The following is a 26,537-nucleotide window of genomic DNA, read 5'->3' as shown; positions in this document are numbered from 1 at the left end:
CCCCCCCCCTTTTTTTTTTTTGCTGCCTTCTCTTTGGATAGAAGAGATGTTTGGAGGAATGTGAGAGTTCTGCCTAGTATGTCTTAAATAAATCTATTCCTTTCAAAAGATAGCTATTCTGAAGGTTTCTGAGGAGTTAAGCAAAATTGCACAATAAAGGTTTTTTTTTTCCTCTCTCTCCCTTTAGATTGGAGGTTGAAGATTGGATGATGGATTGGTTCCTGTTATTTATGAAAAAAAAACCAAAACTCTTCCCTACATAGAGAAAACTAGCATATTTTAGGAAAGAGTTCCCTATACAATTATCCTAGTCCAACATGTCTCAACCCTCCACCTTCCAAGTACACCAAATTACCACCTTTAGAATTTGCAGCCAAATTTAGGATTTAAATCCGATTGTTCTGCTGTAGCCAAGACGTTGTTCTGAAGAGATCACAAATATACTATTCCTAATTAAAATATCTATTTTTAAATGCACGAACCTTCTGTTTTTTGATATTCAGGTAAGAGTTAGGATGTTTATTTAGGCATAAGGTACCATTTATAGAAAAGGCAATGAATCGGAAGTGTTTGGAAATCTTAATGTTTACAGATGTATCTCCCTCTGCAAAAAAACAAAACCTTCATTAAAAAGGAGGACCTCTTATTAAACTAGCCAAGGAAGATTAATCATAATCCGTGGCCGTGAAAAACGTACTGTTGAAATAAAGTACTTTCCAGCTAAATGTGTGTGAGCATTCCACCTTCTTTGTACCCTATACGCCACTCAGTGCAATTGTGTACTACCATCTCATACTATGTTCTCGTAATTTATAAAAGAACTTAGGAGAACTTTTTTTAGCTTGATGGAACATACAGTCTTGCAATACAGTTGGGACAGTAAAAGATACAAGTAATCAGGTCCATCTGTTGACATGAAATATTTTAAACTTCTTAGGTCATGCTTTTAAATATAGACTCTCAGCTCAGGATGAACTTTGGATAGAATCCGATTATATCCTGGAAAGAAGCTTAGTAACAGACAAACACCTTCCACTGGGTGGCAGAATCGGTAATACGATGTGATATTAAGGAAGGTCAACTGTGAAGCAGAACAGAAAAAAGGGATATCCTGAATTCAAATCCGAAACTTGCATTTTAAATCTATAGCGTGTTGGGTAGACGTGAGTTTGCCTTTGCGATGTTGTGTATTGTCTATCAAGTGCTGTAATTCTGATTACTGAATGCTGTCGGGTGCCAAATATTATTCCATGCCATCTATAACAGAGTCAGATATTGCAAACTATAGTACTGCATGCGTTGTCACCTTTTGTAAACCGTGAAATACAATTATGTATCAACTTTCGAAATACCTATGAAATATCAAGTACTCTAGTGAAATAAACCTTTAATAAAATGTGAAATACAGATTTAAAACATTCTGGAGAAAAAAAAAACCCTTTCATTGATTGGATTAAATTATGTTTCAGCTCTAATGCAGGTACACTTTTAAGCTTTGATGTAGCTGTGGAGAAGCTAAATCTCTACTGGGCATCAACAGAGCATCAATGTACGGCTACAACGGAGCCCAACATTGCTAAGTGAGTTTTGCCCCATTTTACCAATTTTGCTGCATTTGTTAAGTGAATCACTGCATTTCTTAGATTAGTAATGCGGTTGTTAATTGAATCTAGCTTCCCCGTTGACCTTGCTCGTCAGAAGATGGCAAAAGGGGATCACATGACTCTGGGACACCTCAACTGTCATAAATGTAAGTCAGATGTCAAGCATCCGAATGTAAATCACGTGACCACGGGAATGCTGCAATGGCCATAAGTGTGAAAAATGGTCATAAGTCACTTTTTCCAGGGCCATTGTAACTTTGGTCACTAAATGAATGGCTGTAAGTCGAGGACTACCTGTTATTTGGACTGCAAACACTTCTCCAGTATTTTCTTCTAAACAAGGAATGAAAACACCTAAGCATCCCCCTTTTTTAAGCCTTGCAAATTAAGTACCCCAGCTAATGCAAAAATTCAAATGCCTTCTGCATTTTCCCATTTATTCTCCGGCACTTTGACAGAAATTGTTTCTTCCACTCTCCCCTTTTTTTTTTTTATAAAAAAAGTAGGAAATCAAACCTGATCTGAAAGGGAAGCCGATATCTCTGTGTGACAAGCATGGATCAAAGCTATGGATGATCTAAGCCTATACCATTTCAGACAAATGGCTGTCCAATTTTATCTTAAAGACTTCCAGTGTTGGAGCATTCACAGTTTCCCGAGGCAGGTTGTTCCACTGGTTAATTGTTCTCACTGTCAGGAAGTTTCTCCTTAGTTCTAGGTTGCTTCTCTCCTTGATTAGTTTCTCCATCCATTGCTTCTTGTCCTACCTTCAAGGGCTTTGGAGAATAGCTTGACTCCCTCTTCTTTGGGGCAACCCCTGAGATATTGGAACACTGCTATCATGTCCCCCCTCATCCTTCTCTTCGTTAAACTAGACATTCCCAATTCCAGCAACCGTTCCTCATATGTTTTAGCCTCCAGTCCCCTAATCATCTTTGTTCCTCTTCTCTGTACTCTTTCTAGAGCCTCAACATCTTTTTTACATCGTGGTGACCAAAACTGGATGCCGTATTCCAAGTGTGGCCTTGCCACGGCATTATAAAGTGGTATTAACAGTTCACGTCCCTTCCCTCCCCATACCTGCATTCTCCCTATTCTTTCCTCATTTATATAAAATCTAATAAAATATTTAACAAAAAAAAAACACTTCACGTGATCTTGATGATCTCATCAAACTATATTGAGATGGACTTCCTGATATAACATCGTCATTATGGATTCCCATAAGTGGGCCTCAACATTGTAATGAAATAGAAGCTGGAGTCATATATCCTCCGTGGGAATAAAGCTACAATATGTACACAGTTTGCTATAGCTGCCTTTCAGGATGCTTTTGTAACCTTTAGTCTAGTGCTCTCTGTCATTTCCTGGTTTTCTTTCATCCACATATTAAACACACCTAACCTCGCTTAGACAGCCAGTTTGATGTGGTTAAGGCACGAGGCTAGAAACCAGGAAATGGGGAGGTCAAATCCCACTCAGGCATAAAGCCAACTGGGTGACGTTGGGCCAGTCATGTTCTTTCAGCCCTAGGAAGGAGGCAATGGCAACTACGTCTGAAGCAACTTGTCCTGAAAACTGAAGGGGCTTGTCCGGCCAAGTTGCCAGGCCATCAGCATTGACTTGAAGGCATAAAAACAAACAAAAGAAACCTTGCTTAAAGTTTCTTCAGTCACGCAAGGTCAGCCTAACACTATGATCTGACAAGAAAGAGCTAAGTTGGATTCACTTGTATGGATATTGACAGGATTTAGGTATGGCTAGTCTGGAGAAAAGAAGGACTAGGGGTGACATGATAGCAGTGTTCCAGTATTTGAGGGGCTGCCACAAAGAAGAGGGAGTCAAGCTATTCTCCAAAGCACCTCAAGGCAGCACAAGAAGCAACGGATAGAAACTAATCAAGGAGAGAAGCAACCTTCAATTAAGGAGAAACTTCTGAACAGTGAGAATAATTAACCAGTGGAACAGCTTGCCTTCAGAAGTTGTGGATGCTTCATTACTGGAGGCTTTTAAAAAGAGACTGGACAGGTATAAGGTCTCCTGCTTGAGCAGGGGGCTGGATTAGAAGATCTCCAAGGTCCCTTCCAGTTCTATTCTATTCTATTCTATTCTATTCTATTCTATTCTATTCTATTCTATTCTATTCTATTCTATTCTATTCTATTCTATTCCATTCCATTCCATTCCATTCCACTCCACTCCACTCCACTCCATCTATTCTATTCTATTCTATTCTATTCTATTCTATTCTATTCTATTCTATTCTATTCTATTCTATTCTATTCTTTTCTTTTCTTTTCTTTTCTTTTCTTTTCTTTTCTTTTCTATTCTATTCTATTCTATTCTATTCTATTCTATTCCTTTCTGTTCTGTTCTGTTCTGTTCCGTTTTGTTCTGTTCTGTTCACAATCACTTGCTGTATACACCATTGAAGAAGTGTTGTGTTCTTCAGTTCTTTAGATGACCACCATCCCACCAGCCATTTTGCAATGAAAAAGGGATGTTCAATATTGTTATATAGAAATGTCCACTTGTTCTCAGGAGCTCTGGTTTGAATGCTCCATGAGGCCACGTTGTGCCATAGAACTCCACAACTGAAATTAGCTGGGAAGATCTCCAGGATGTAAAGAAGAACAGAAGCAAGAAAATGACCACGACTCTTCATTACATTCTCCATAATATACTTTTGTTAGATGATTAGTTTTTCAAAACGGGTGCAGGGTAGAGTATACTGTAGGAGAGATCATGGAGCTCATGTTTAAGCAATATTTACGCCATACAAGTTCCGAAGGAAGAAAGATAATCTATCAGTTTTCTAACATGAATTAGCACTCCTAAGGACAGAGGCAAATACGATTGACAGAAGGAAGAGGGAACGGGCAGAGGGGAAGGAAATAGCACAATGTTCCTTAATGGGATATCCTGCAGGTATTCTGGAAACTTGATCCAGGCACCTAGAAGACATCCAGTTGAAAATAGCTGAAATAGGAAGCAATGTTGATTATCTTGATACTTAAGGTATTAACTGGGTTCATTGGATTAAACCGAAATTGGAACCAAATTTGAGTCAAAATAAGGTGATTTTTTTTTGTAATTACAACAGACAAAAGACACTATTTCCTTTTCTTAACCCTGCAGGGAAAACCCCAAGCCAGCCTCCTAGGTTGGGCTGGGCTAAAGATGCTACATTTCCTCCCAAGACTAAATCAATAAAGAGAGAAAGCCAGTTAAGGCTTTGCTAAGAAGCAGGAAGGACCAGCAGAATCAAGAGAAACTGCTCCCAGTTCAGATCCAGACAAGGACTGGGCAAAAGCAACTGGTTTATGAGAGTCCAGGATGGGGAACTGGGCTGTCAACCACTGGTTTTCAGCCCTGGTGATCGTAAGTTCTGCTTTATTATATCTGGGAAGTTAGATAAAGAACAAAAAGTCGGGCCAATATCTACTTCAGGAGGCCCCCATTTAATGTACAACAAATATATTATCTGCAAAAGGCTCCTGGTTTAAGCTTAGTTAAGAAGAATGGGACCAGTTTCACCAGTTTAATAAACTTGGGATGGAGCAGCAAAGACTGCCTGAAGTTCTAAAGTTCTACTCAAAGCTACACCAGGGTGAACAAACTTTGATGGTTAAGAGGTTTTTATTTGCTTTAATTTTTTTGTTATTCTCTGTATCGATAGATCTATAGATACAGATATATAGATAGATCAGTATCTATGATGTCATCATGTGCTGGCCAATTTGGCTTAAGCAGTTTACTTAATTTCTTTTCTCTTTTTTTAATTTTTATTGGGTACAAAGGGAAAAAAAGATTAAAAACATTGAACATGGTAAATTGTCTTTGACTGACATCTCAGTCCATATTGTACATTAATTACATATAATATATCTATAATACAACTGTATATTTCTGGTCTCTGTCTTAACTTATCTCTTTGCTGTGACCTCCATTTTTTCCCCTCCATCTATAAAATTTATTCCATATTTGATAAAATTCTGTTTCTTCCTGGTTTTTTAATCTTTTGGTTATCCTATCTAATTCTGCGCAATACATAATTTTCTTAATTAGTACTTCTCCACTCGGTACTTCCATTGCTTTCCATTTTTGAGCTAATAGTATCCTTGCTGCCATAACCACATGAATAATTAGATATGTGTCTACTTAATTTCTTAATTACTTAATTTCATCGTGAACTTATTTTCGTTGTGAGTTACAGAGTGACAATAAAGATATTCCATTCTATTTTAGGGGGTTTTTTTAGGTTTGGAAACTCTTAGTCTTAGTACTCTTTAAATGCACTATGTCCTGTCTGTCTGTCTATCTGTCTGCCTGCCAAGTATCTATCTATCTATCTATCTATCTATCTATCTATCTATCTATCTATCTATCTATCTATCTATCTATCTATCTATCTATCTATCTATCTATCTATCTATCTATCTATCTCAGTGGTTCTCAACCTTTTTAATGCCGCGACCCCCAACCGGTCGTAAGTCGAGGACTAAACCGGTCGTAAGTCAAGGACTAAACCAATCGTAAGTCAAGGACTAAACTGGTCGTAAGTCGAGGACTTTCCCTGCCCGGGAGCGTCGCACATGCGTGGTTCCGCCCCCTGCGCCGGCCGAGGCATAGCTGGCAAGCGGCAGAGACGGAGCAGGCCGACCACCAGCTGGCCCAGCTCAAGGGAGGTAAGGCACCCGCCAGAAAAGGGAAAAAAAATGGCGGACAGCCTTGCTTGGCGACCCCCGTGAAATGGTCGATCGACCCCAAATGGGGTCTACCTACCTATCTACCTACCTATCACTTCTGTTTGGAAAGTGCCAGGAAATCATACTGTTGGTGACTGGCACCTCAAGGCTGGCAATAACCTTGCTAGCCTTTCCTGTTGTGATTTGGTCTAACCAAACTCGCCTCTGGTCTGAACCATCATCCCCACCCGTGGCAGTGGAATTCCAAAAACTCTCCGTGTTTGAAAGAGTTAGATATAAATGAAATATATTACCAAGGAGACTGTCCCCATCTTGTATCTCAAAGAGGATACAGGACAAGACTAAATCGTGAGAGCCATTTTGGTGTAGGAGTTGAAGGGCTCTTGGTTAGAAATCGAGAGAAAGCGGCTTCTAGCTGTTTTTTTTTTAGGCAGGAAACCTCGCTGGTTTTTGGGCTGCTCTGTCCCTCAGCCTACTCTACCTCACAGGGTCGCAGTTGTAGAGAAAAGAGGAGGTAGGAGCATTAGGTATGTACACTGCTTTGAGTTGGGTTGCCACAGAGATAAACATACTGTGGTTACAAACCCGTGCAGCTCATCCCTGTAAGGCTTTGAGGATTAGAAGGATCGACAATGGAAAGCTGCACGTGCCTAGAAGAGAAGGCGACTTAGGAAATGGTAGGGATATTTTTAAAACTGAGACTTAAGGCATTGCATGCGGTACAGTCATCCTCTGATAGACCCCCTTCTTTTACCGCATTCCTTTTCTGTCCTTTTCTGTCTGGTCTCTCGTGCTGAAGCCTCTTTGTGTCAGCCAACCGAGCTTCTGCTTCTGCTAACTCTTTGTTGAAATTTGGGATTGATAAAATAACAAAGCTCCGCGTATCTTCGAAGCGTGGTGTAAATAAAACCAATAATCGTATCAGTGACCTAGTTATTTTCATGAAGAGAATGAGAGAATTAGTCAACCGTGAAGGGTATGATACTACTTGGAGCCAAAGTTTTGAGTCATGAAATGTAGTGAGAGGCAGATGACTATCCAGGCGATACAGGCAAATAGGGAAAAAGGACAACAGGGTTAAGGAGAGAGAGAGATACTGTATAGGGGTTTCCAATAGCTATTTAAATGTGTCCCTCCCATTAAATAGATATTTTTTTATAAATCTGTCAGATCTTGTTGTGAGATCACAGCAAATGTTGATCTAACCAGCACTGTCTTCCCACTTTCTGGGAAGCCTGCTGGTTACAAGTAGTTCTCAGCTTATGATCACAATTGAGCACCAGATTTATGCTGTTAAGCGAGACAGTTATTAAATAATAACTAGTGCTGGTTCAGTCTCCCAGGATGTCTTTATTTGACCCATTGAATTTCAAAGTTGGCGCCTCTATTTTATTCTAGCTCTCAGGTACAGAGTTAATATATGGCTCTGCAGTGGGTAAAAATTGGGTCTTGTAAACAACAACATTCAGAGAAAGCTAGGTATATATATATATATGCCATGCAAATACAGCCACAGTATTGCTGCAATGTGACACCAGGGTGGTGTGGTGTGTTATTAGAACAGTAGGGTACAATATATTTAGGCATAATTTTTTTCTTTCTTTTTTCGTGCAATGTATTTTTTCCCCCCTGCTCACTTCCTCATACTTTGCAATGCAGGAATATATTTTGGCAGAGGGTTGTCAAACTGATTTAAAAAAAAAGTATTTCCTCTTCTTTTAAAGTTATGAACTTCTGTTCATGCTAGTCTACATGGGCGGGATGGGGAAATAAGTTAATGTTCACAGAAGGATTTTAAAGTTTGCCTAGAGAGATTCAGGACCATTTCGTTAATGATTTTAATGAAATTTGCATTCGTTCTTGTGAGTAGCTAAGCACTTTAGATAATGAAAAGAGGTTTTTTGCAGAAAAACAAAACGGCTTCCTCCTCAGATGATCTAACTAGAGAAAGAAGATATAGAAGGAAAAAAAATGTTGCAAAATTTTGTCCTTCTGGTCTCTCCATTTTGATTAAGAATTATCTGTATTTTGGTCCAGGAGCAGAGGACTTTATTTTATTTCTGAGAGATTAAAAAATGACTTCCAGAAGTTTACAGCATAAAAAAATGAAAACCAATAAACGCACACAACAGTTAGAGGGGAAAAAAACCCAATAAAAACCTTTTTATTTTTGAAAGACTGGAAAACATTATATGGACTTTTTGTTGAAAGAAGAAAAGACTGAATTGATAATTTATGGATTGGGGACTAAAAAGCATTAAAGGGGAAAGAGTAAGATGACAACTATTTAATAAAAAGAAAGGTGGAAATCATAATTCCTCCTTCCTTCCTTCCTTCCTTCCTTCCTTCCTTCCTTCCTTCCTTCCTTCCTTCCCTTCTCATGTTCTTATTTTTCCTCTAATGTTTATACTTCTATTGTATTCAAAAGTTCTAAACTAAATAAATACATTTTACCAATGCACAAAAAAACTGCCATTGTGTTTCCATACAACAATTGGCAAAACGTTGGCCATACATTAGCCCAAAAGGATGCTTAATATATGTAGATCTTTTGCATGAAATGTGATACTGAACCCGTACATCTATTTCCTAGGCAATGCTAAAAATGGTTTAGCTCAATTGTGTCTATCTGAATCCAGGCAAGAAAACAATTCATAGTTGGTGTGTTGGCGTGTTATCATGCACACCATGTTGTCTTTTCAAATAATGCTTAATATGGATTATCTCATTTCAAAATACTCCTAAATGTAATTGTCTTCCTTGTCACTAAATGGCTGATGCTGTAAAACTGAGCACATGAAACATTTTTCCACCTTTCTTCCTTAGGCTGTTTGGTTAGCATTGAATATATACCTTTTTGTGACATATTTCCTGATATTTGATAGAGGTGAGCAGTACTACTACACCAGACAGATTCTTGGGGTGAGTATCGTTTTGGCATTGTCCCTCAACTTCTTTGTCTTGGCCGAATCATTTTTTTCCCCCAAGAGTGATTGTTGCACTCCATTTAAAGTCCTTGTTCATTCCTCAAGTTATTATATATATAGGGGTTATGGAAAATGTCTGTGAAGGGGGAATTGATGTGATGGACTTACAGCAGTGGTTCCCAACCTGTCATCACAGGGGGCCTGCGAAGGCTTCAAGAAATATTATGATTTAAATCTTGAGTTACGTCTTCGGGGGTCCCTGGCCGTGGTCCGTGGCCCCAAAAGGTATTTAAAGGGGGGCCCATGGTGATGAAAAGGTTGAAGCACTGGATTGCAGTAACATAGCCAGTTCCAAGGAAGGAAGGAAGGAAGGAAGGAAGGAAGGAAGGAGAGGGAGGGAGGGAGGGAGGGAGGGAAGAAGGAGGGAGAGAGGAAAGGGAGGGAGGGAGGGAGGAAGGAAGGAGTGGGAGGGAAGGAGGGAGGGAGGGAGGGAAGGAAGGAAGGAGCACATTCTAAGGAGGAAGGCAAGACAAGAGGCAACACAGCCCAGAACTGGATCAGAATCAGAAAAAGAGAGTAAAGACAGCCACTCCCTAGAATTTCCCAGGGTACATCCGTTAGCATAAGAATAGCAAAGGTCTTGTCTGGCAAGATTCTGTCTCCGTAGTGTACACAAATAAAAAACTGGACATTGGCTGCATTGTTTTACGGTGTGACATTCTTGGGCTAAGCCTGACCATATTCCTGCTTTAGGAGAAGCTGTAATATAGCATATAAAATGATGCCAAAATCTTCTTCTCTTCTCTTCTCTTCTCTTCTCTTCTCTTCTCTTCTCTTCTCTTCACCTTTGCAGTCTGCGTTGGCATGGGCTCGGGCTTCGGCCAAGTGCCTGAACTTCAACAGTATGTTGATCCTTCTGCCCATTTGCCGGAATCTCCTCTCCTTCGTGAGAGGCACCTGTCGGGTGAGCAAGGGGCCGAGCCCAAGGGGGGTCTTCGGCTCACCGTGCGGTGTGCTCAGTCCTGGATGTTGGGTGGGCACCGGGAATCCAGCTGGTTGCTAAAATATGTTTTGTGGAAGATTACAAAGGGTATAATTTATGTCTGGACCCTGTTTACAAAAAGGTGGAACGTCTCAATTTCGAAATTAAATGACAAGGAAATAAATGAGAGAATAAAAAAATGGCTAGAATGTTGACCATGGACAGCTCTGCAGATGGTTTCTTGGTCGCCATTCCATAACCAGTGGGACTTGTTTTGTGGGATCTTGGGAACTACAGTTTAGCAAAATCTGAAAGGCCAGAGAGAGCCTAGAAGTGGTTGTTTACAGGAGACAACCTGGGACCCAGGGACTGTATGTAGTCCTTCAATTCCTTTTTCCCTCTCTTTCCTATCGGAAGCTAGAAAAGTTTTCCAACACAAGATGTGTCTCAAAACATATTGGGAGCAACAAAGAGAAATATGTCTTGAAGGCCAACCTATGACCAGGAATGCTGGCTAGATGGGGTTGGCCCCGATCCAGCAGGCCTATCCTCATGTTTTATTCTCCTACAATTGAACAGTTTGGCTGTTCCTGACTTTTTGCTTTATCAATTCAGTTTTGCAGGCGCACCATGAGACGGCAGCTGGATTATAACTTGGCCTTCCATAAACTGGTGGCTTATATGATTGCTCTTCATACAGGTAAATGGAAACACCTGGGAAATTCTAAAGAATTCTGTGGAAATATTATGATGCTGCCCTGCAAATTCTGCCCTTAACTTTAGAGCAGAAGTGCATAAAACTGTGATAAAACTCTGTGATGTCGTGTTGCATCTTCCATTGTTTTGGTGTCACGGGGAAAGTGTCAATGCCACTTTCTCCATGACTACATATTTGCAGGCTATGGTATGTTCTGCATTCACATCACATGCTGGACACCGGTTTGCTTAATCGGGGTTCATTGAAAACATCACCATTGATTGGGCTCACCTAAGACACTATCAACCCTGATTTGCAAACTACTGTACAATGTAATAATAATAATAATAGTAAAGTTGGAAGGGACCTTGAAGGTCATCTAGTCCAACCCCCTGCTCAGGCAGGAAGCCCTATACCATTTCGGACAAATGGCTGTCCAGTCTCTTCTTAAAAACTTCCAGTGTTGGAGCATTCACTGCTTCTGGAGGCAGGTTGTTCCACTGGTTAATTGTTCTCACTGTCAGGAAGTTTCTCCTTAGTTCTAGGTTGCTTCTCTCCTTGATCAGTTTCCACCCGTTGCTTCTTGTCCTGCCTCCAGGCGCTTTGGAAAATAGCTTGACTCCCTCTTCTTTATGGCAACCCCTGAGATATTGGAACACTGCTATCATGTCCCCCCTTGTCCTTCTCTTCGTTAAAGTAGACATACCCAATTCCAGCAGCCGTTCCTTATATGTCCGGGTTCAGAGTTCACACAACTCACTAAGCAACAAAAAGGAAACCACATTACAGCTTAATGTGTTGATTGAGTCCCATCTTGGTGCTTTAAAAAGAGATAAGAGAAGTTCCAGAGAGAAGTTCTCTTGAAGATGGCCTCCAGCACGAATCCAAAAGCTCGGAAGAATAAAACTTGGGTCACGGGGACTGACCCAGATTGGATCCTGCAACATTATCCTGGGACACGTATATTCACCTTCATTCGTTAAAAAAGAGTCTTCCTAAAAATCAAATTTGAAAACTTGGAATTTTTTTTTACACTTCTGAGTGCCTCTTTGTACTCAAAGCCCAGTGTTATTGTCATAGAACTAACAAGACTTGAACATTTTCACTTATGCACTTTCAAGTCTTAGTTCAAATAATTCTACGTTATGATTTAAATGTATGGGTTCTTAGGAGGTTTTGGAATCAATCCACAGTCTGTGGTGGGTTTTTTTGTTTCTGATTCAATACATGGTTTATCTTGTGCTCTCTTCAAGCGATTCACGTCATTGCTCACTTGTGCAACATTGAGTGGTACATTGATGCTCAGCAAAAAAACGATGCGAGCTTGCCTTCCATCTTATCCCACCTGCATAAGACGGAGAGTGTGTGGTTAAATCCTATCCATTCCAATTCTACCGTAAGTGTGTCACTGAATCAGCAATTTACTTCTAAAAATAAAATTACTTGGGCTTACACCTGATTGAGAGCTCTTGGCTAACTAAATATGATGGTAACTGGAACCTCTTGATTTTATCTGTAATGTTGGCTGTGGAATTTAGGAGGATTATCCGTGCTTTTTTTAACTTGGATTAAAAAACATGAGACTTGCTTGACAGCCAAACTTTCTTGGCAGTCTGTTTTTTCCCCATGTCTTTTGCTGGGTTACATTGGGTTGATATTCTAATTTTCTTTTACCTTTCAAGGATTAATGTCTTAAATATGTGCATTGAACAGTCATTTTTTAAAAAGAAGATGCCATTTTAAAGTCTTGTTTTAAATTTTTGGTGAGCTGCCACGGATGTGGTTAAAAAATGGACCTGATGTTTTTCAGCGATGATTTTTAAGGATGTTCGATTTTATTCTGTTACAATTTTGTTATATGGGCCAGGTTTCCTAAATATTATAGGATTGAAATTCCCTATGTTGGAAGGATCCTAGGTTGTGGAATACACCCTGGGGACAATGATCTATTATGTCTTTGTGTAACTTCACCTTGCTGGCTCTTGCAGATTCCTTTATTCGTGGCCTTCACCACCATTCCTGGCCTGACGGGTGTGATCATCACTTTGGCACTCATTCTCATGATCACTTCTTCCATGGAACAAATCCGCAGAAGCTATTTTGAAGTCTTCTGGTATACCCATCATCTTTTTGTCATCTATTTTGCTGGCCTTGTCATCCATGGCATCGCGTAAGTGCAGAAGAAAAACAGAAAAAAGATATAAAGATGAATTAGTAAGATGGGTTAATTCTGATGCACTTGGCTTTTTTTAACTGGGTGAGAAGAGCGAATAGAATAGAATAGAATAGAATAGAATAGAACAGAACTGGAAGGGACCTTGGAGGTCTTCTAGTCCAGTCCCCTGCTCAAGCAGGAGAACCTATATCATCTCAGACAGGTGAATGTCCAGTCTCTTCTTGAAAATTTCTAGTGATGAAGAGCCCACAATTTCTGGAGGCAAGCTGTTCCACTAGTTGATTGTCCTCACTGTCAGGAAGTTTCTCCTTAATTCCATATTGCTTCTCTCTTTGATCAGTTTCCAACCATTGTTTCTCGTCCTTCCCTCTGGTGCTCTGGTGAACAACCTGACCCCCTTTCCCTTTTCTTAGGCTTCTTCTTTTTTCACCTTCATTTTATTTTATAATTATGCAATATTTTTATTATGCAGTAATTTAAAAAAATGTTATAAAAGCATGATATTGTTTGAATCCTGTGGTATTTATACAGTGTTGACTGAAGATTATTAAATAGCCGATATTTAGATAAACCCTTAAAAAACAAAGGCGTTTACATTAATAGGAGCCATGGTTTCTAAAATGTTAATGTTGGTGTTTAAATGTTATATCTGAAGCTAAATGTGGCATTCATAAACAGCTGCAAAATACATTCGGTTCTTGAGTGATTGCAGATATCGGCGTTTTGAAAGCTGTGTTTGATTAAGCTAACGATACTTGCCTGTGACACATCGCATGCAATAGTTTCACTGCAATATTAGCAGCCAATGTAAACATATGACATTGCCAGTAATTGTATGTGGAATTCCTCCCACCCCCACAGAGCAATGGGTGAAGGATCGTGGGGTATTAGAAATTTCTGGAAGTCTCAGCTCCAGTATCTCTTTATGCTCAAGCATAAAGAACGTAGTCAACTAAAATTCAACACTAAACTGATGCCGGATAAGGGTCCATGGAATTCAAGAAGGGTTGGACTTATTCCAGGGGTGTCAAACTGCCGGCCCGTGGGCCGGATGTGTCATGGCGAAACCGCGCCCACCCCATTGCTGGGAATGGAAAAAAACTTGCGATACGTCGTGACATGTCACATGACGTTGCGAGTTTGACACCCCTGACCTAGACTGTTTGTGGGAATGTAACTATTCTAGGTTGATGACTTGTTTAACTCCGCCCTCAGCCTTCTCTTCTACAGGGCAAGGGTGAGCATAAGGTATTGTCACAGCAAGCCACTTTCTCCCACTATTTAGCCACTGAATCCCTTTTGGAATTTCTCCTGGGAAAGGCAACAATTTAGAGGGTGCCCTTTTGTGTCCGCAGAGGTCTTGTTCGTGGGCAAACAGCCGAAAGTCTGATGAAGAATAACCCCAAGCAGTGTGCACATCACCCTACCCAGTGGGGCCCCAACAGCAGCTATCCCTATTGTGAAGTGCCGGAGTTTGGGAGTATTCCGGCTGAGGTGAGAACATCCTTGGTGTTGGTCTGTGCTGGAGTGGAAGGTAGTGAGGAGGTGGATTACCAGAAAGGAGGTGTGTACTCCAGAGGAATGTGTGAGAGAAAGAGGGGGAAGACAACCCTTCCCTAATAGTTTCCAGAGTATATTGTAAATGCAGATAGTAGCCTTTAGTCTGGCAAGATCCTGTCTATGGGTATGAAACAATAACGACCTCAGGTTGGAAGAATCACCAGATGTCATTTTTGATTTGGGGCCTGAGTGTGGCACCTGAGAAGGATTCAGGAGATAGTTTTGCATGCAGCCACCTTATCTTGGGAAAGAACTTGCCCCTCTCTTGTTCATGGGATAGCCATGATTAGAGAATTTTGCTTTGGGTTGGTTGAGTCCGATGCCAAAGCCGAGCATTAGCCCAATTTGTACTGGATGTTAACTGAAATTTCATCCACCCACCCACCCCACCCCAAAAGCTGGACTTCCTATTACACTAAATGTAGCTATAGCTTGATTGGGGCTTGATGAGTTGTAAAATCGTGGTTTACGGCTTGGTCTGTTGGGCAAACCCAGGCAATTATGGTAAAAAGCAAGCTGTGGTTTAACATAATGCATGCATTCAGCATAAGGAATTACAGTATATGGAATTCTGGAGAGAGAAAGATCAGGAAAAGTCCTGCTTTCCTGCAGGATGGTCTTTTCTTATTGTACTTTACTTGGTTCTTTCTTTTAAGTCCTGGAAGTGGGTGCTGGCACCTATTATTCTCTATGCATTTGAGCGAGCACTAAGGATTTGGCGTTCCTGCCAGAAAGTGATTATTACAAAGGTAAGTGCTGGATCTGTCTCCAAATCTACTCACCAGCTTTGTCCTAAATACAATTAAGGGAGAGGGAGAGATAGAGAGAGACAGAGAGAGACAGAGAGACAGAGAGACAGAGAGAGACAGAGAGACAGAGAGAGAAAGACAGAGACAGAGAGACAGAGACAGAGAGACAGAGACACAGATAGAGACACAGACTAATAGACAGACAGAGAGACAGACAGACAGAGACAGACAGACAGACCCACTGTCAATGGCTAAATACAATGGCTAAAATGTCTTTGACTAAGATTGGATATCAAAACAACATCCGGCACCCTAATTGCACTTTATTTCCCCTCCTTATCATTCTGTGAAATAGGAGGTGTCTGTCTGAGTTGCCTTCAAACATTAACCGGGGTGACCTGGTGTTAAGAGCTGCTTTAGCCTCTTTTGCCTAGGCAGTGGATCCTGCCTATCTCTGGCAAGGTCCCCTTCCGTGACTCTTTACATCCGATGTGATGGCGTTGATTAAGGTGTTGAACTGATGTTGGGGAGATCCAGGCTTAAACTCAGCCATGGGAGGTCACTGAGTGACTGATGGGAGAACTACTCTGTCCAAAGCCCAATCTCCAGGAGGAGGCAGTCTTGTGTTTCAGCATCAGAGAAGAGTCAGGAAAGGTTCAGTCTGTCTTGCAGGTCTACTCAGGGTGGGGAGAGGACACTGTATACGGGGAGTGGAATTCACCCCATCCCCACTGGGACAAGGGTTAGGGTTTGCTCACTTTGTCTTCAGGTCATCCTGCATCCCTCCAGAGTACTGGAAATTCAGATGTGCAAGACAGGTTTCAGCATGGAAATCGGACAGTATGTGTTCCTCAACTGCCCCGCCATCTCCTATCTAGAGTGGCATCCATTCACTCTCACCTCGGCCCCAGAGGAAAACTTCTTCTCTGTCCACATTCGGGCAGCAGGTGACTGGACGGAGGCCTTGACTGACACCTTGCAGCAGCCAAACTCACCCATGCCCAGGTGAGCAGAGAGGGCAGCAGGAGTAGCTGTGGCTGGCCTCACCTGAATTTTGTGAATGCCCCCATTGGACCGCCTCACAAATGTATGACCTATCACAGTTAATATTTTCATTTTGTTTGGTCAAAAACATTAAAATATATCTGAAAAGTCCCAGCTGGTCCAAGTTGTGGAACTAAACTCTTTTGGATGTTTTATGGCCCGGCTGGCATTAGCCTGGCGTTTTGTAATCTACAGTAGTGGCTAAAATTGTGGAAACCTTTTTGGGAAAAGTGTATTTTTGAGGTTTGATGGCTAATAACACCACTTTTTTGGGGAGTAGTACCCTTCTCTGTGGGTGCCCCTACCCTCTGGAATGAACTACCCCCCGAGATTCGGACGATTCCGGATCTCCTTACCTTCCGTCGCGCCCTCAAGACATGGCTTTTTCAGCAAGCGGACCTGGCCTAGGGAGGATTTTATACTGGGTTCATTTTAAGGAATTTGAAATAACACAACTCTAAAATTTGGTTTAATTCGGTTTTNCTTAGTTCTAGATTGCTTCTCTCCTTGATTAGTTTCCACCCGTTGCTTCTTGTCCTGCCTTCAGGCGCTTTGGAAAATAGCTTGACTCCCTCTTCTTTATGGCAACCCCTGAGATATTGGAACACTGCTATCATGTCCCCCCTCGTCCTTCTCTTCATTAAACTAGACATACCCAATTCCAGCAGCCGTTCCTTATATGTCCGGGTTCAGAGTTCACACAACTCACTAAGCAACAAAAAGGAAACCACATTACAGCTTAATGTGTTGATTGAATCCCACCTTGGTGCTTTAAAAAGAGATAAGAGAAGTTCCAGAGAGAAGTTCTCTTGAAGATGGCCTCCAGCACGAATCCAAAAGCTCGGAAGAATAAAACTTGGGTCACGGGGACTGACCCAGATTGGATCCTGCAACATTATCCTGGGACACGTATATTCACCTTCATTCGTTAAAAAAGAGTCTTCCTAAAAATCAAATTTGAAAACTTGGAATTTTTTTTTACACTTCTGAGTGCCTCTTTGTACTCAAAGCCCAGTGTTATTGTCATAGAACTAACAAGACTTGAACATTTTCACTTATGCACTTTCAAGTCTTAGTTCAAATAATTCTACGTTATGATTTAAATGTATGGGTTCTTAGGAAGTTTTGGAGTCAATCCACAGTCTGTGGTGGGTTTTTTTGTTTCTGATTCAATACATGGTTTATCTTGTGCTCTCTTCAAGCGATTCACGTCATTGCTCACTTGTGCAACATTGAGTGGTACATTGATGCTCAGCAAAAAACCGATGAGAGCTTGCCTTCCATCTTATCCCACCTGCATAAGACGGAGAGTGTGTGGTTAAATCCCATCCATTCCAATTCTACCGTAAGTGTGTCACTGAATCAGCAATTTACTTCTAAAAATAAAATTACTTGGGCTTACACCTGACTGAGAGCTCTTGGCTAACTAAATATGATGGTAACTGGAACCTCTTGATTTTATCTGTAATGTTGGCCGTGGAATTTAGGAGGATTATCCGTGCTTTTTTTAACTTGGATTAAAAAACATGAGACTTGCTTCACAGCCAAACCTCCTTGGCAGTCTGTTTTTTCCCCATGTCTTTTGCTGGCTTACATTGGGTTGATATTTGCTGGCTTACATTGGGTTGATTAATGTCTTAAATATGTGCATTGAACAGTAATTTTTTAAAAAGAAGATGCCATTTAAAGTCTTGTTTTAAATTTTTGGTGAGCTGCCATGGATATGGTTAAAAAATGGACCTGCTGTGTTTGAGCGATGATTTTTAAGGATGTTCGATTTTATTCTGTTACAATTTTGTTATATGGGCCAGGTTTCCTAAATATTATAGTATTGAAATTCCCTATGTTGGAAGGATCCTAGGTTGTGGAATACACCCTGGGGACAATGATCTATTATGTCTTTGTGTAACTTCACCTTGCTGGCTCTTGCAGATTCCTTTATTCGTGGCCTTCACCACCATTCCTGGCCTGACGGGTGTGATCATCACTTTGGCACTCATTCTCATGATCACTTCTTCCATGGAACAAATCCGCAGAAGCTATTTTGAAGTCTTCTGGTATACCCATCATCTTTTTGTCATCTATTTTGCTGGCCTTGTCATCCATGGCATCGCGTAAGTGCAGAAGAAAAACAGAAAAAAGATATAAAGATGAATTAGTAAGATGGGTTAATTCTGATGGACTTGGCTTTTTTTTAACTGGGTGAGAATAGAATATAATAGAATAGAATAGAACTGGAAGGGACCTTGGAGGTCTTCTAGTCCAGCCCCTGCTCAAGCAGGAGAACCTATATCATCTCAGACATCTCAGAATGTCCAGTTTCTTCTTGAAAATTTCCAGTGATGGAGAGCCCACGATTTCTGGAGGCAAGCTGTTCCACTAGTTGATTGTCCTCACTGTCAGGAAGTTTCTCCTTAATTCCAGATTGCTTCTCTCTTTGATCAGTTTCCAACCATTGTTTCTCGTCCTTCCTTCTGGTGCTCTGGTGAAAAACCTGACCCCCTTTTCCTTTTCTTAGGCTTCTTCTTTTTTCACCTTCATTTTATTTTATAATTATGCAATATTTTTATTATGCAGTAATTTTAAAAATGTTATAAAAGCATGATATTGTTTGAATCCTGTGGTATTTATACAGTGTTGACTGAAGATTATTAAATATCCGATGTTTAGATAAAAACATGTTTAGATTAAAAAAAAACATGTTTAGATAAAAAACAAAGGCGTTTACATTAATAGGAGCCATGGTTTCTAAAATGTTAATGTTGGTGTTTAAATGTTATATCTGAAGCTAAATGTGGCATTCATAAACAGCTGCAAAATACATTCGGTTCTTGAGTGATTGCAGATATCGGCGTTTTGAAAGCTGTGTTTGATTAAGCTAACGATACTTGCCTGTGACACATCGCATGCAATAGTTTCACTGCAATATTAGCAGCCAATGTAAACATATGACATTGCCAGTAATTGTATGTGGAATTCCTCCCACCCCCACAGAGCAATGAGTGAAGGATCGTGGGGTATTAGAAATTTCTGGAAGTCTCAGCTCCAGTATCTCTTTATGCTCAAGCATAAAGAACGTAGTCAACTAAAATTCAACACTAAACTGATGCCGGATAAGGGTCCATGGAATTCAAGAAGGGTTGGACTTATTCCAGGGGTGTCAAACTGCCGGCCCGTGGGCCGGATGTGTCATGGCGAAACCGTGCCCACCCCATTGCTGGGAATGGAAAAAAACTTGCGATATGTCGTGACATGTCACGTGATGTTGCGAGTTTGACACCCCTGACCTAGACTGTTTGTGGGAATGTAACTATTCTAGGATGATGACTTGTTTAACTCCGCCCTCTGCCTTCTCTTCTACAGGGCAAGGGTGAGCATGAGGTATTGTCACAGCAAGCCACTTTCTCCCACTATTTAGCCACTGAATCCCTTTTGGAATTTCTCCTGGGAAAGGCAACAATTTAGAGGGTGCCCTTTTGTGTCCGCAGAGGTCTTGTTCGTGGGCAAACAGCCGAAAGTCTGATGAAGAATAACCCCAAGCAGTGTGCACATCACCCTACCCAGTGGGGCTCCAACAGCAGCCATCCCTATTGTGAAGTGCCGGAGTTTGGGAGTATTCCGGCTGAGGTGAGAACATCCTTGGTGTTGGTCTGTGCTGGGATGGAAGGTAGTGAGGAGGTGGATTACCAGAAGGGAGATGTGTACTCCAGAGGAATGTGTGAGAGAAAGAGGGTGAAGACAACCCTTCCCTAATAGTTTCCAGAGTATATCGTAAATGCAGATAGTAGTCTTTAGTCTGGCAAGATTCTGTCTATGGGTATGAAACAATAACGACCTCAGGTTGGAAGAATCACCAGATGTCATTTTTGATTTGGGGCCTGAGTGCAGCACCTGAGAAGGATTCAGGAGATAGTTTTGCATGCAGCCACCTTATCTTGGGAAAGAACTTGCCCCTCTCTTGTTCATGGGATAGCCATGATTAGAGAATTTTGCTTTGGGTTGGTTGAATCCGATGCCAAAGCCGAGCATCAGCCCAATTTGTACTGGATGTTAACTGAAATTTCATCCACCCACCCACCCCATCCCAAAAGCTGGACTTCCTATTACACTAAATGTAGCTATAGCTTGGTTGGGGCTTGATGAGTTGTAAAATCGTGATTTACGGCTTGGTCTATTGGGCAAACCCAGGCAATTATGGTAAAAAGCAAGCTGTGGTTTAACATAATGCATGCATTCAGCATAAGGAATTACAGTATATGGAATTCTGGAGAGAGAAAGATCAAGAAAAGTCCTTCTTTCCTGCAGGATGGTCTTTTCTTATTGTACTTTACTTGGTTCTTTCTTTTAAGTCCTGGAAGTGGGTGCTGGCACCTATTATTCTCTATGCATTTGAGCGAGCACTAAGGATTTGGCGTTCCTGCCAGAAAGTGATTATTACAAAGGTAAGTGCTGGATCTGTCTCCAAATCTACTCACCAGCTTTGTCCTAAATACAATTAAGGGAGAGGGAGAGATAGACACACACACACACACACACACAGAGAGAGAGAGAGAGAGAGAGAGAGAGAGACAGACAGACAGACAGACAGACAGACAGACACAGACACAGACACAGATAGAGACACAGACTGATAGACAGACAGACAGACAGACAGACCCACTGTCAATGGCTAAATCCAATGGCTAAAATGTCTTTGACTAAGATTGGATATCAAAACAAAATCCGGCACCCTAATTGTGCTTTATTTCCCCTCCTTATCATTCTGTGAAATAGGAGGTGTCTGTCTGAGTTGCCTTCAAACATTAACCGGGGTGACCAGGTGTTAAGAGCTGCTTTAGCCTCTTTTGCCTAGGCAGTAGATCCTGCCTATCTCTGGCAAGGTCCCCTTTCTTGACTCTTTACATCCGATGTGATGGCGTTGATTAAGGTGTTGAACTGATGTTGGGGAGATCCAGGCTTAAACTCAGCCATGGGAGGTCACTGAGTGACTGATGGGAGAACTACTCTGTCCAAAGCCCAATCTCCAGGAGGAGGCAGTCTTGTGTTTCAGCATCAGAGAAGAGTCAGGAAAGGTTCAGTCTGTCTTGCAGGTCTACTCAGGGTGGGGAGAGGACACTGTATACGGGGAGTGGAATTCACCCCATCCCCACTGGGACAAGGGCTAGGGTTTGCTCACTTTGTCTTCAGGTCATCCTGCATCCCTCCAGAGTACTGGAAATTCAGATGAGCAAGACAGGTTTCAGCATGGAAATCGGACAGTATGTGTTCCTCAACTGCCCCGCCATCTCCTATCTAGAGTGGCATCCATTCACTCTCACCTCGGCCCCAGAGGAAAACTTCTTCTCTGTCCACATTCGGGCAGCAGGTGACTGGACGGAGGCCTTGACTGACACCTTGCAGCAGCCAAACTCACCCATGCCCAGGTGAGCAGAGAGGGCAGCAGGAGTAGCTGTGGTTGTCCTCACCTGAATTTCGCGAATGCCCCCATTGGACCGGCTCGCAAATGTATGACCTATCACAGTTAATATTTTCATTTTGTTTGGTCAAAAACATTAAAATATATCTGAAAAGTCCTAGCTGGTCCAAGTTGTGGAACTAAGCTTTTCTGGATGTTTTATGGCCCGGCTGGTATTAGCTTGGTGTTTTGTAATCTACAGTAGTGGCTAAAAGTATGGAAAACGTTTGGGAAAAGTGTATTTTTGAGGTTTGATGGCTAATAACACCACTTTTTGGGGGAGTAGTACCATAAAATTATATATCAATGGGAAGATAATTTAATCAATAATGTAATGCAACATAGTTTGTTCAATTATCTGTACTGTATTCTATGAAAAGTTGTAGCCAAATAACCAGAAAAAGGAAGCACAACTTGCTTAGGTTGATCTCATGTAGCTTTTCTTATCTGATTGTAGTCAATGAGCGTGAGTGTTTACAGATCCAATCAGGTGTCATCTTGTTTTGGCAATGAGCCAATCAGATCACAGTAGGGTTCAATTATTGTTGTCCTGTATTGAAGCTGAGAGGAAGACATTTGTCAGTGTGTTATATGATCGCTATCAAGTTGGTTGGGGGTTTTTTTGTGTTCTTTCATTTAGTGAGCTTGTAAAACGTAATAAAATTAAAGCCATGGTGCCAAGAGTTGACTGGTTGCCCAGAAAGCGATGTAAAATAATATTATTATCACTTGTTCCGATGTTAATGTTTCTTTAATCTTCTTTTTACCCACCTTTGGATTGGTTTCCACCGTAAAGATGACATGTGAAAAGGGTTTTCCAAAGGTGCTAAAACCGGTGATGACATACTCTCGCCTTTTTTGGATTTATGACAAAAGAGTAGAAAAGTCCTAATACCACCTACCAGGAAAACCGTGTCGGTCACTCGATGTCTTCCAGTATGAGGTGGCCATGTTGGTGGGAGCTGGGATCGGGGTGACTCCCTTTGCTTCAGTCCTGAAATCCATCTGGTACAAGTTCCAACATGGTGACCAGGAACTTCAGACCACAAAGGTAAACTCAGTTGGCTTCTCCTCAGCCTGTTTGCAAGGAGTCTTTAAGGTACAGCCCTAAAACAGTTCTTGAATTTATAATGTCTTGCAGACTTAGACTAAAATCAGCACCTCATGTTTCTCCAGAAAGATGAGAACAGAGTTAGACATTGGGCTCTTCTAGACTGCCAAAAATTCTCCATGATCAGGAATTTTCCCAGCCTTAACTGGCCGGAGACTGAAAGTGGAATCTGCAGCATTTATTGATTTATTTATTAAATGTATATACTACCCATCGCACTACTTGTGTGACTCTGAAAGGCTTACAAAATAATAATAAAAAAGATAAAACAGAAAAGCAGTTAACCTTAATGAAATAAAGACTAAAAGACCTGATGCAAACATCTTCTCTATTACTCAACCAAGATTGCCTTCCATCCAAATTTTATAATTTACTAGCACTGGGTCACGCAACCTGGCTTATGGATTTCAGTCGAACACTTATTGGGGTATGCACCGTCTACGTGCCAAAGTTGAGGAGTTCTCACTGAGTTTCTTTGAGGCTTAGTGCGCTGTGAAAACTGAGTTTGTTTGGGGTTTGATGGTCAACATAAAAAGGGAAACCCATGCAGTAAGAAGTGCAAACATGTTGTGTCCCCCAAAAGTTGTACTTCTCTCTGACCTCAACATCTTTCAACTTTGTGTTGAAAAAAGAAAAGGAAAGATTACATGTCAGCAGGGCATTCTGACTTAAGAGGATGAAAATTGGCATTTTAAAGCATGTTGTTGTTTCCATCTTTCTTTTCTTTTCTTTCTCTTGTGGGCTTCAAGATTTACTTCTACTGGATTTGCCGAGAAACGGGAGCGTTTGCCTGGTTCAAACACCTCCTTTCCTCCTTGGAGCAAGAGATGGAGGCATCTGGTAGAGCAGATTTCCTAAGCTACCATCTCTACCTCACTGGCTGGAACAGAAGCATGGTGAGCTTTGTGAACCTTCTTATTCTTTGAAGATTGAGCTTCTTGACTTATCACTTGGCAGGAAGTCATCTGCATTTCATAGTCTTCTGTCTGAGCTGGAAATCCAGAACAAAAGACATTGTTCAATGTTAGTTTGTTCAGTTTTACCAGGCAAGTCAGGTGTTGTTTTCACAGCTCAAAGTGTTATAAAACCATCTTAAAGATAAAACTGGAGGTGAAAAGGCACATATTTGACTTCTAAAAGGAATCAAGCCAAGATTTCTGAGAAAGGGACTTCATATATGAGGCTTTACCACTGAGAAGGCCTATCCTACGATGGTCTCTAGGTTCTAGGTCTCTCTGAAGGAGCCTCCAAGATGTTCTTGGAAATAACCTTCAGGAAGGGCTGGGATACAAATAAAGTACCGATAGTCTTCTAGTTAAAATCACAAATAGGACCAGAATGTCCATTGCTAAGCATGGAAGTTGATAAGGGAGCCGTGTTCAATTTTACAACCTTTTTCACCATGGTTATTACGTGAATCCAGCTTCCTCCTAAGCCAGCCAATTTTCTTTTATTAACCAGGATTTATAGCTTATTGAACAAAGACAGCGAGTTGTTTATTTAGCAAACCACAATGAAACAAATGAAAAGAGTTTATGTTTGTGTAAAACATGCCGCTTAGCCGGTTTGCTTGGCCAAGTGTTTATATGTAGAGGTTCATTAATTAGGTTATATTCCCATGAATGGTAGAGAACACCTTGACTCATTCCAAGACTTAGAAGATGCGTTTTAACAAACAGTTGAGGAGATTGTTGGGACTGCTGTGCAGTTTTGACTTTGGCTGCCTTTTCTTTGTTGGGAAACTAGGTTGGCCATGCAGCTCTCCATTTTCAGAAGTCTACTGACCTGGTGACAGGTCTGAAGCAAAAAACCTCTTTTGGGAGACCCATGTGGAATAATGAATTTTCAGCAGTGGCAGCCACACACCCCAAGTAAGAAATAGCTTTTAAACCAGGCAAAGCTCCTTTCTTCTCATCTAACCCAGTCGCAGTTCCTCTAAACAGCAACGATTTTTCAGGATTTCTGGAAGAAGGAAAACTTCCCCATCATTGGCTACCTGAATTTTGAAAACTGGAAATGTAGTTCTGATGCCTGGAATTGAATGTCCAGATGCTCTTGTCACTGAGCTATGGCCTCTTCTCCAGAACATTGTGGACAGGGAATCAGTACCCTGGACAGCTCCATATTTTGTTTTTTGTGTGTGTGATGTATCAAACATTTATCTGGTTAATCTTTTATTATACTTGCATGTCTACCAAGTTATTTTAAAGAATGCATGCCTTATTCAGTTCCAGATACATTTGCCTCATAAGCTAACATTTTAAGGCATGTTCCCTCTTTTGTGATAAAGAAGGAATGTATATAGTGTTTGCCATTTATGGTTTTTATAAATACTTGTATTATCAATGCTTTTTTAAACAAGCTAGAGCCAGTCTTGAAAAATGGTGGCTTGTCTATTCCTAGTCTCTCCTTTGTCTTTACGTTGTAGTTCTGTGTTTTGTAAGGTAGATGGACGCAAAAGTAGGCTATCAACAAGGCATGAAATCATAAACCAATTCATTGTCGGTGTCTGCACATTACTCTAAGCCGTAGCTGCAATGTGTAAATAAACAGAAAAGAAAATCTTCATTGACCTATAGAAGCCATGGATTATTCACTCGCCCAATTTGCCCATCATCTAAAAGCAAACCCACCTACATTGTTTTGTTCACCAGCCAATGTTTAAATCTCTCCACCAACCACAGGGTGCCATTTTGTTCCTAGCCCTTAATAAAATAATGGTCAAACCAGTTAATATTGCTTCCAATATTCCTAGTCTAGAGGCAGTTCCTAAGAACGTTCATTCCAACTGATTTGTGTTATTTTTATTCTAGGTCTGTTGTGGGTGTGTTCTTGTGTGGACCAGCGCAACTGGCAAAGACCCTGAGAAAGTACTGCAGTCAGCACTCTAGTCTGGATCCCAGAAACGTCCAGTTTTACTTCAACAAAGAGAACTTCTGAAACCGCAGGACCCAAGTCAGAAGGGGAAAACTATTAAATGCTTCACTGAACTGAGTAATGACCGCCAGACCCGCGTTTGCAACTTTTAACGGGCGGTGTGCGCACTGCTTTCAAGTTTGCATATTGTGGGCGTAACTTTTTTTCTATTTATTTTTTTACACTTAAATAGCCAAAATGTGAACTTTAAAAAAAAGTGCTGGGAGCCAATTGAGACTAATAAATGGGCTCCTTCCGATTATATAGATAAAACCAGATTCTCTCTTTTGGTGAACTGTGATATCAGGATCAACATCAACTCACAATTATTATTTTTTCTGCTGCTCTCTGGCAAAAAGTGCAAGCTGATGACTTTTTGTACTGTTGACAGGCAATTTGGGGGCAAAAATGTTCAAATAACCGAGCCTGCGAAATGCGGTCCTTCCCAAAGCTGCAGTAAAAGAATGGCCCATTCAAATATTTGATTCTTGCTTCATCTGGCAAACGCCCGTCATTATTTTGACCACTATGTTCATAAATCTATGCTGATGTCACATCTTCAGAGCTATAATCAACTCAATCTTCTATTCAGCTAGAGAGTCAACAT

The 26,537-nt window shown here is 41.0% G+C and overlaps 2 protein-coding genes across 2 annotated transcripts in view; both read left to right on the top strand.

Annotated features, from left to right (window-relative positions):
• Positions 1 to 1,545, top strand: part of XKRX (XK related X-linked) — a 17,901-nt gene extending 16,356 nt beyond the window's left edge. Inside the window, exon 4 of the mRNA XM_015820571.2 lies at positions 188 to 1,545. The gene's annotated coding sequence lies outside the window, so the exon portion shown is untranslated. The remainder of the gene's footprint in view (positions 1 to 187) is intronic.
• Positions 1,546 to 4,940: 3,395 nt separating this feature from the next.
• NOX1 (NADPH oxidase 1) lies at positions 4,941 to 26,417 on the top strand. The gene is given in 13 exon segments (XM_015820595.1): positions 4,941 to 4,985; positions 9,140 to 9,235; positions 10,094 to 10,204; positions 10,838 to 10,922; positions 17,651 to 17,793; positions 18,381 to 18,562; positions 19,937 to 20,075; positions 20,798 to 20,890; positions 21,636 to 21,871; positions 22,780 to 22,954; positions 23,764 to 23,910; positions 24,761 to 24,885; positions 25,828 to 26,417. Coding segments are annotated over 13 exon segments (1,704 nt in total). The 3' UTR covers positions 25,955 to 26,417.
• The last annotated feature ends 120 nt before the right edge of the window (positions 26,418 to 26,537 follow it).

The sequence above is a fragment of the Protobothrops mucrosquamatus genome, unplaced genomic scaffold, assembly GCF_001527695.2.
Source record: "Protobothrops mucrosquamatus isolate PMUCROS unplaced genomic scaffold, P.Mucros_1.0 scaffold1146, whole genome shotgun sequence".
In the NCBI taxonomy this organism is placed as follows: Eukaryota; Metazoa; Chordata; class Lepidosauria; order Squamata; family Viperidae; genus Protobothrops; species Protobothrops mucrosquamatus.
The sequence above is the reverse complement of the archived record's forward strand: the minus strand, read 5'-3'. Positions and strand labels throughout refer to the sequence as shown.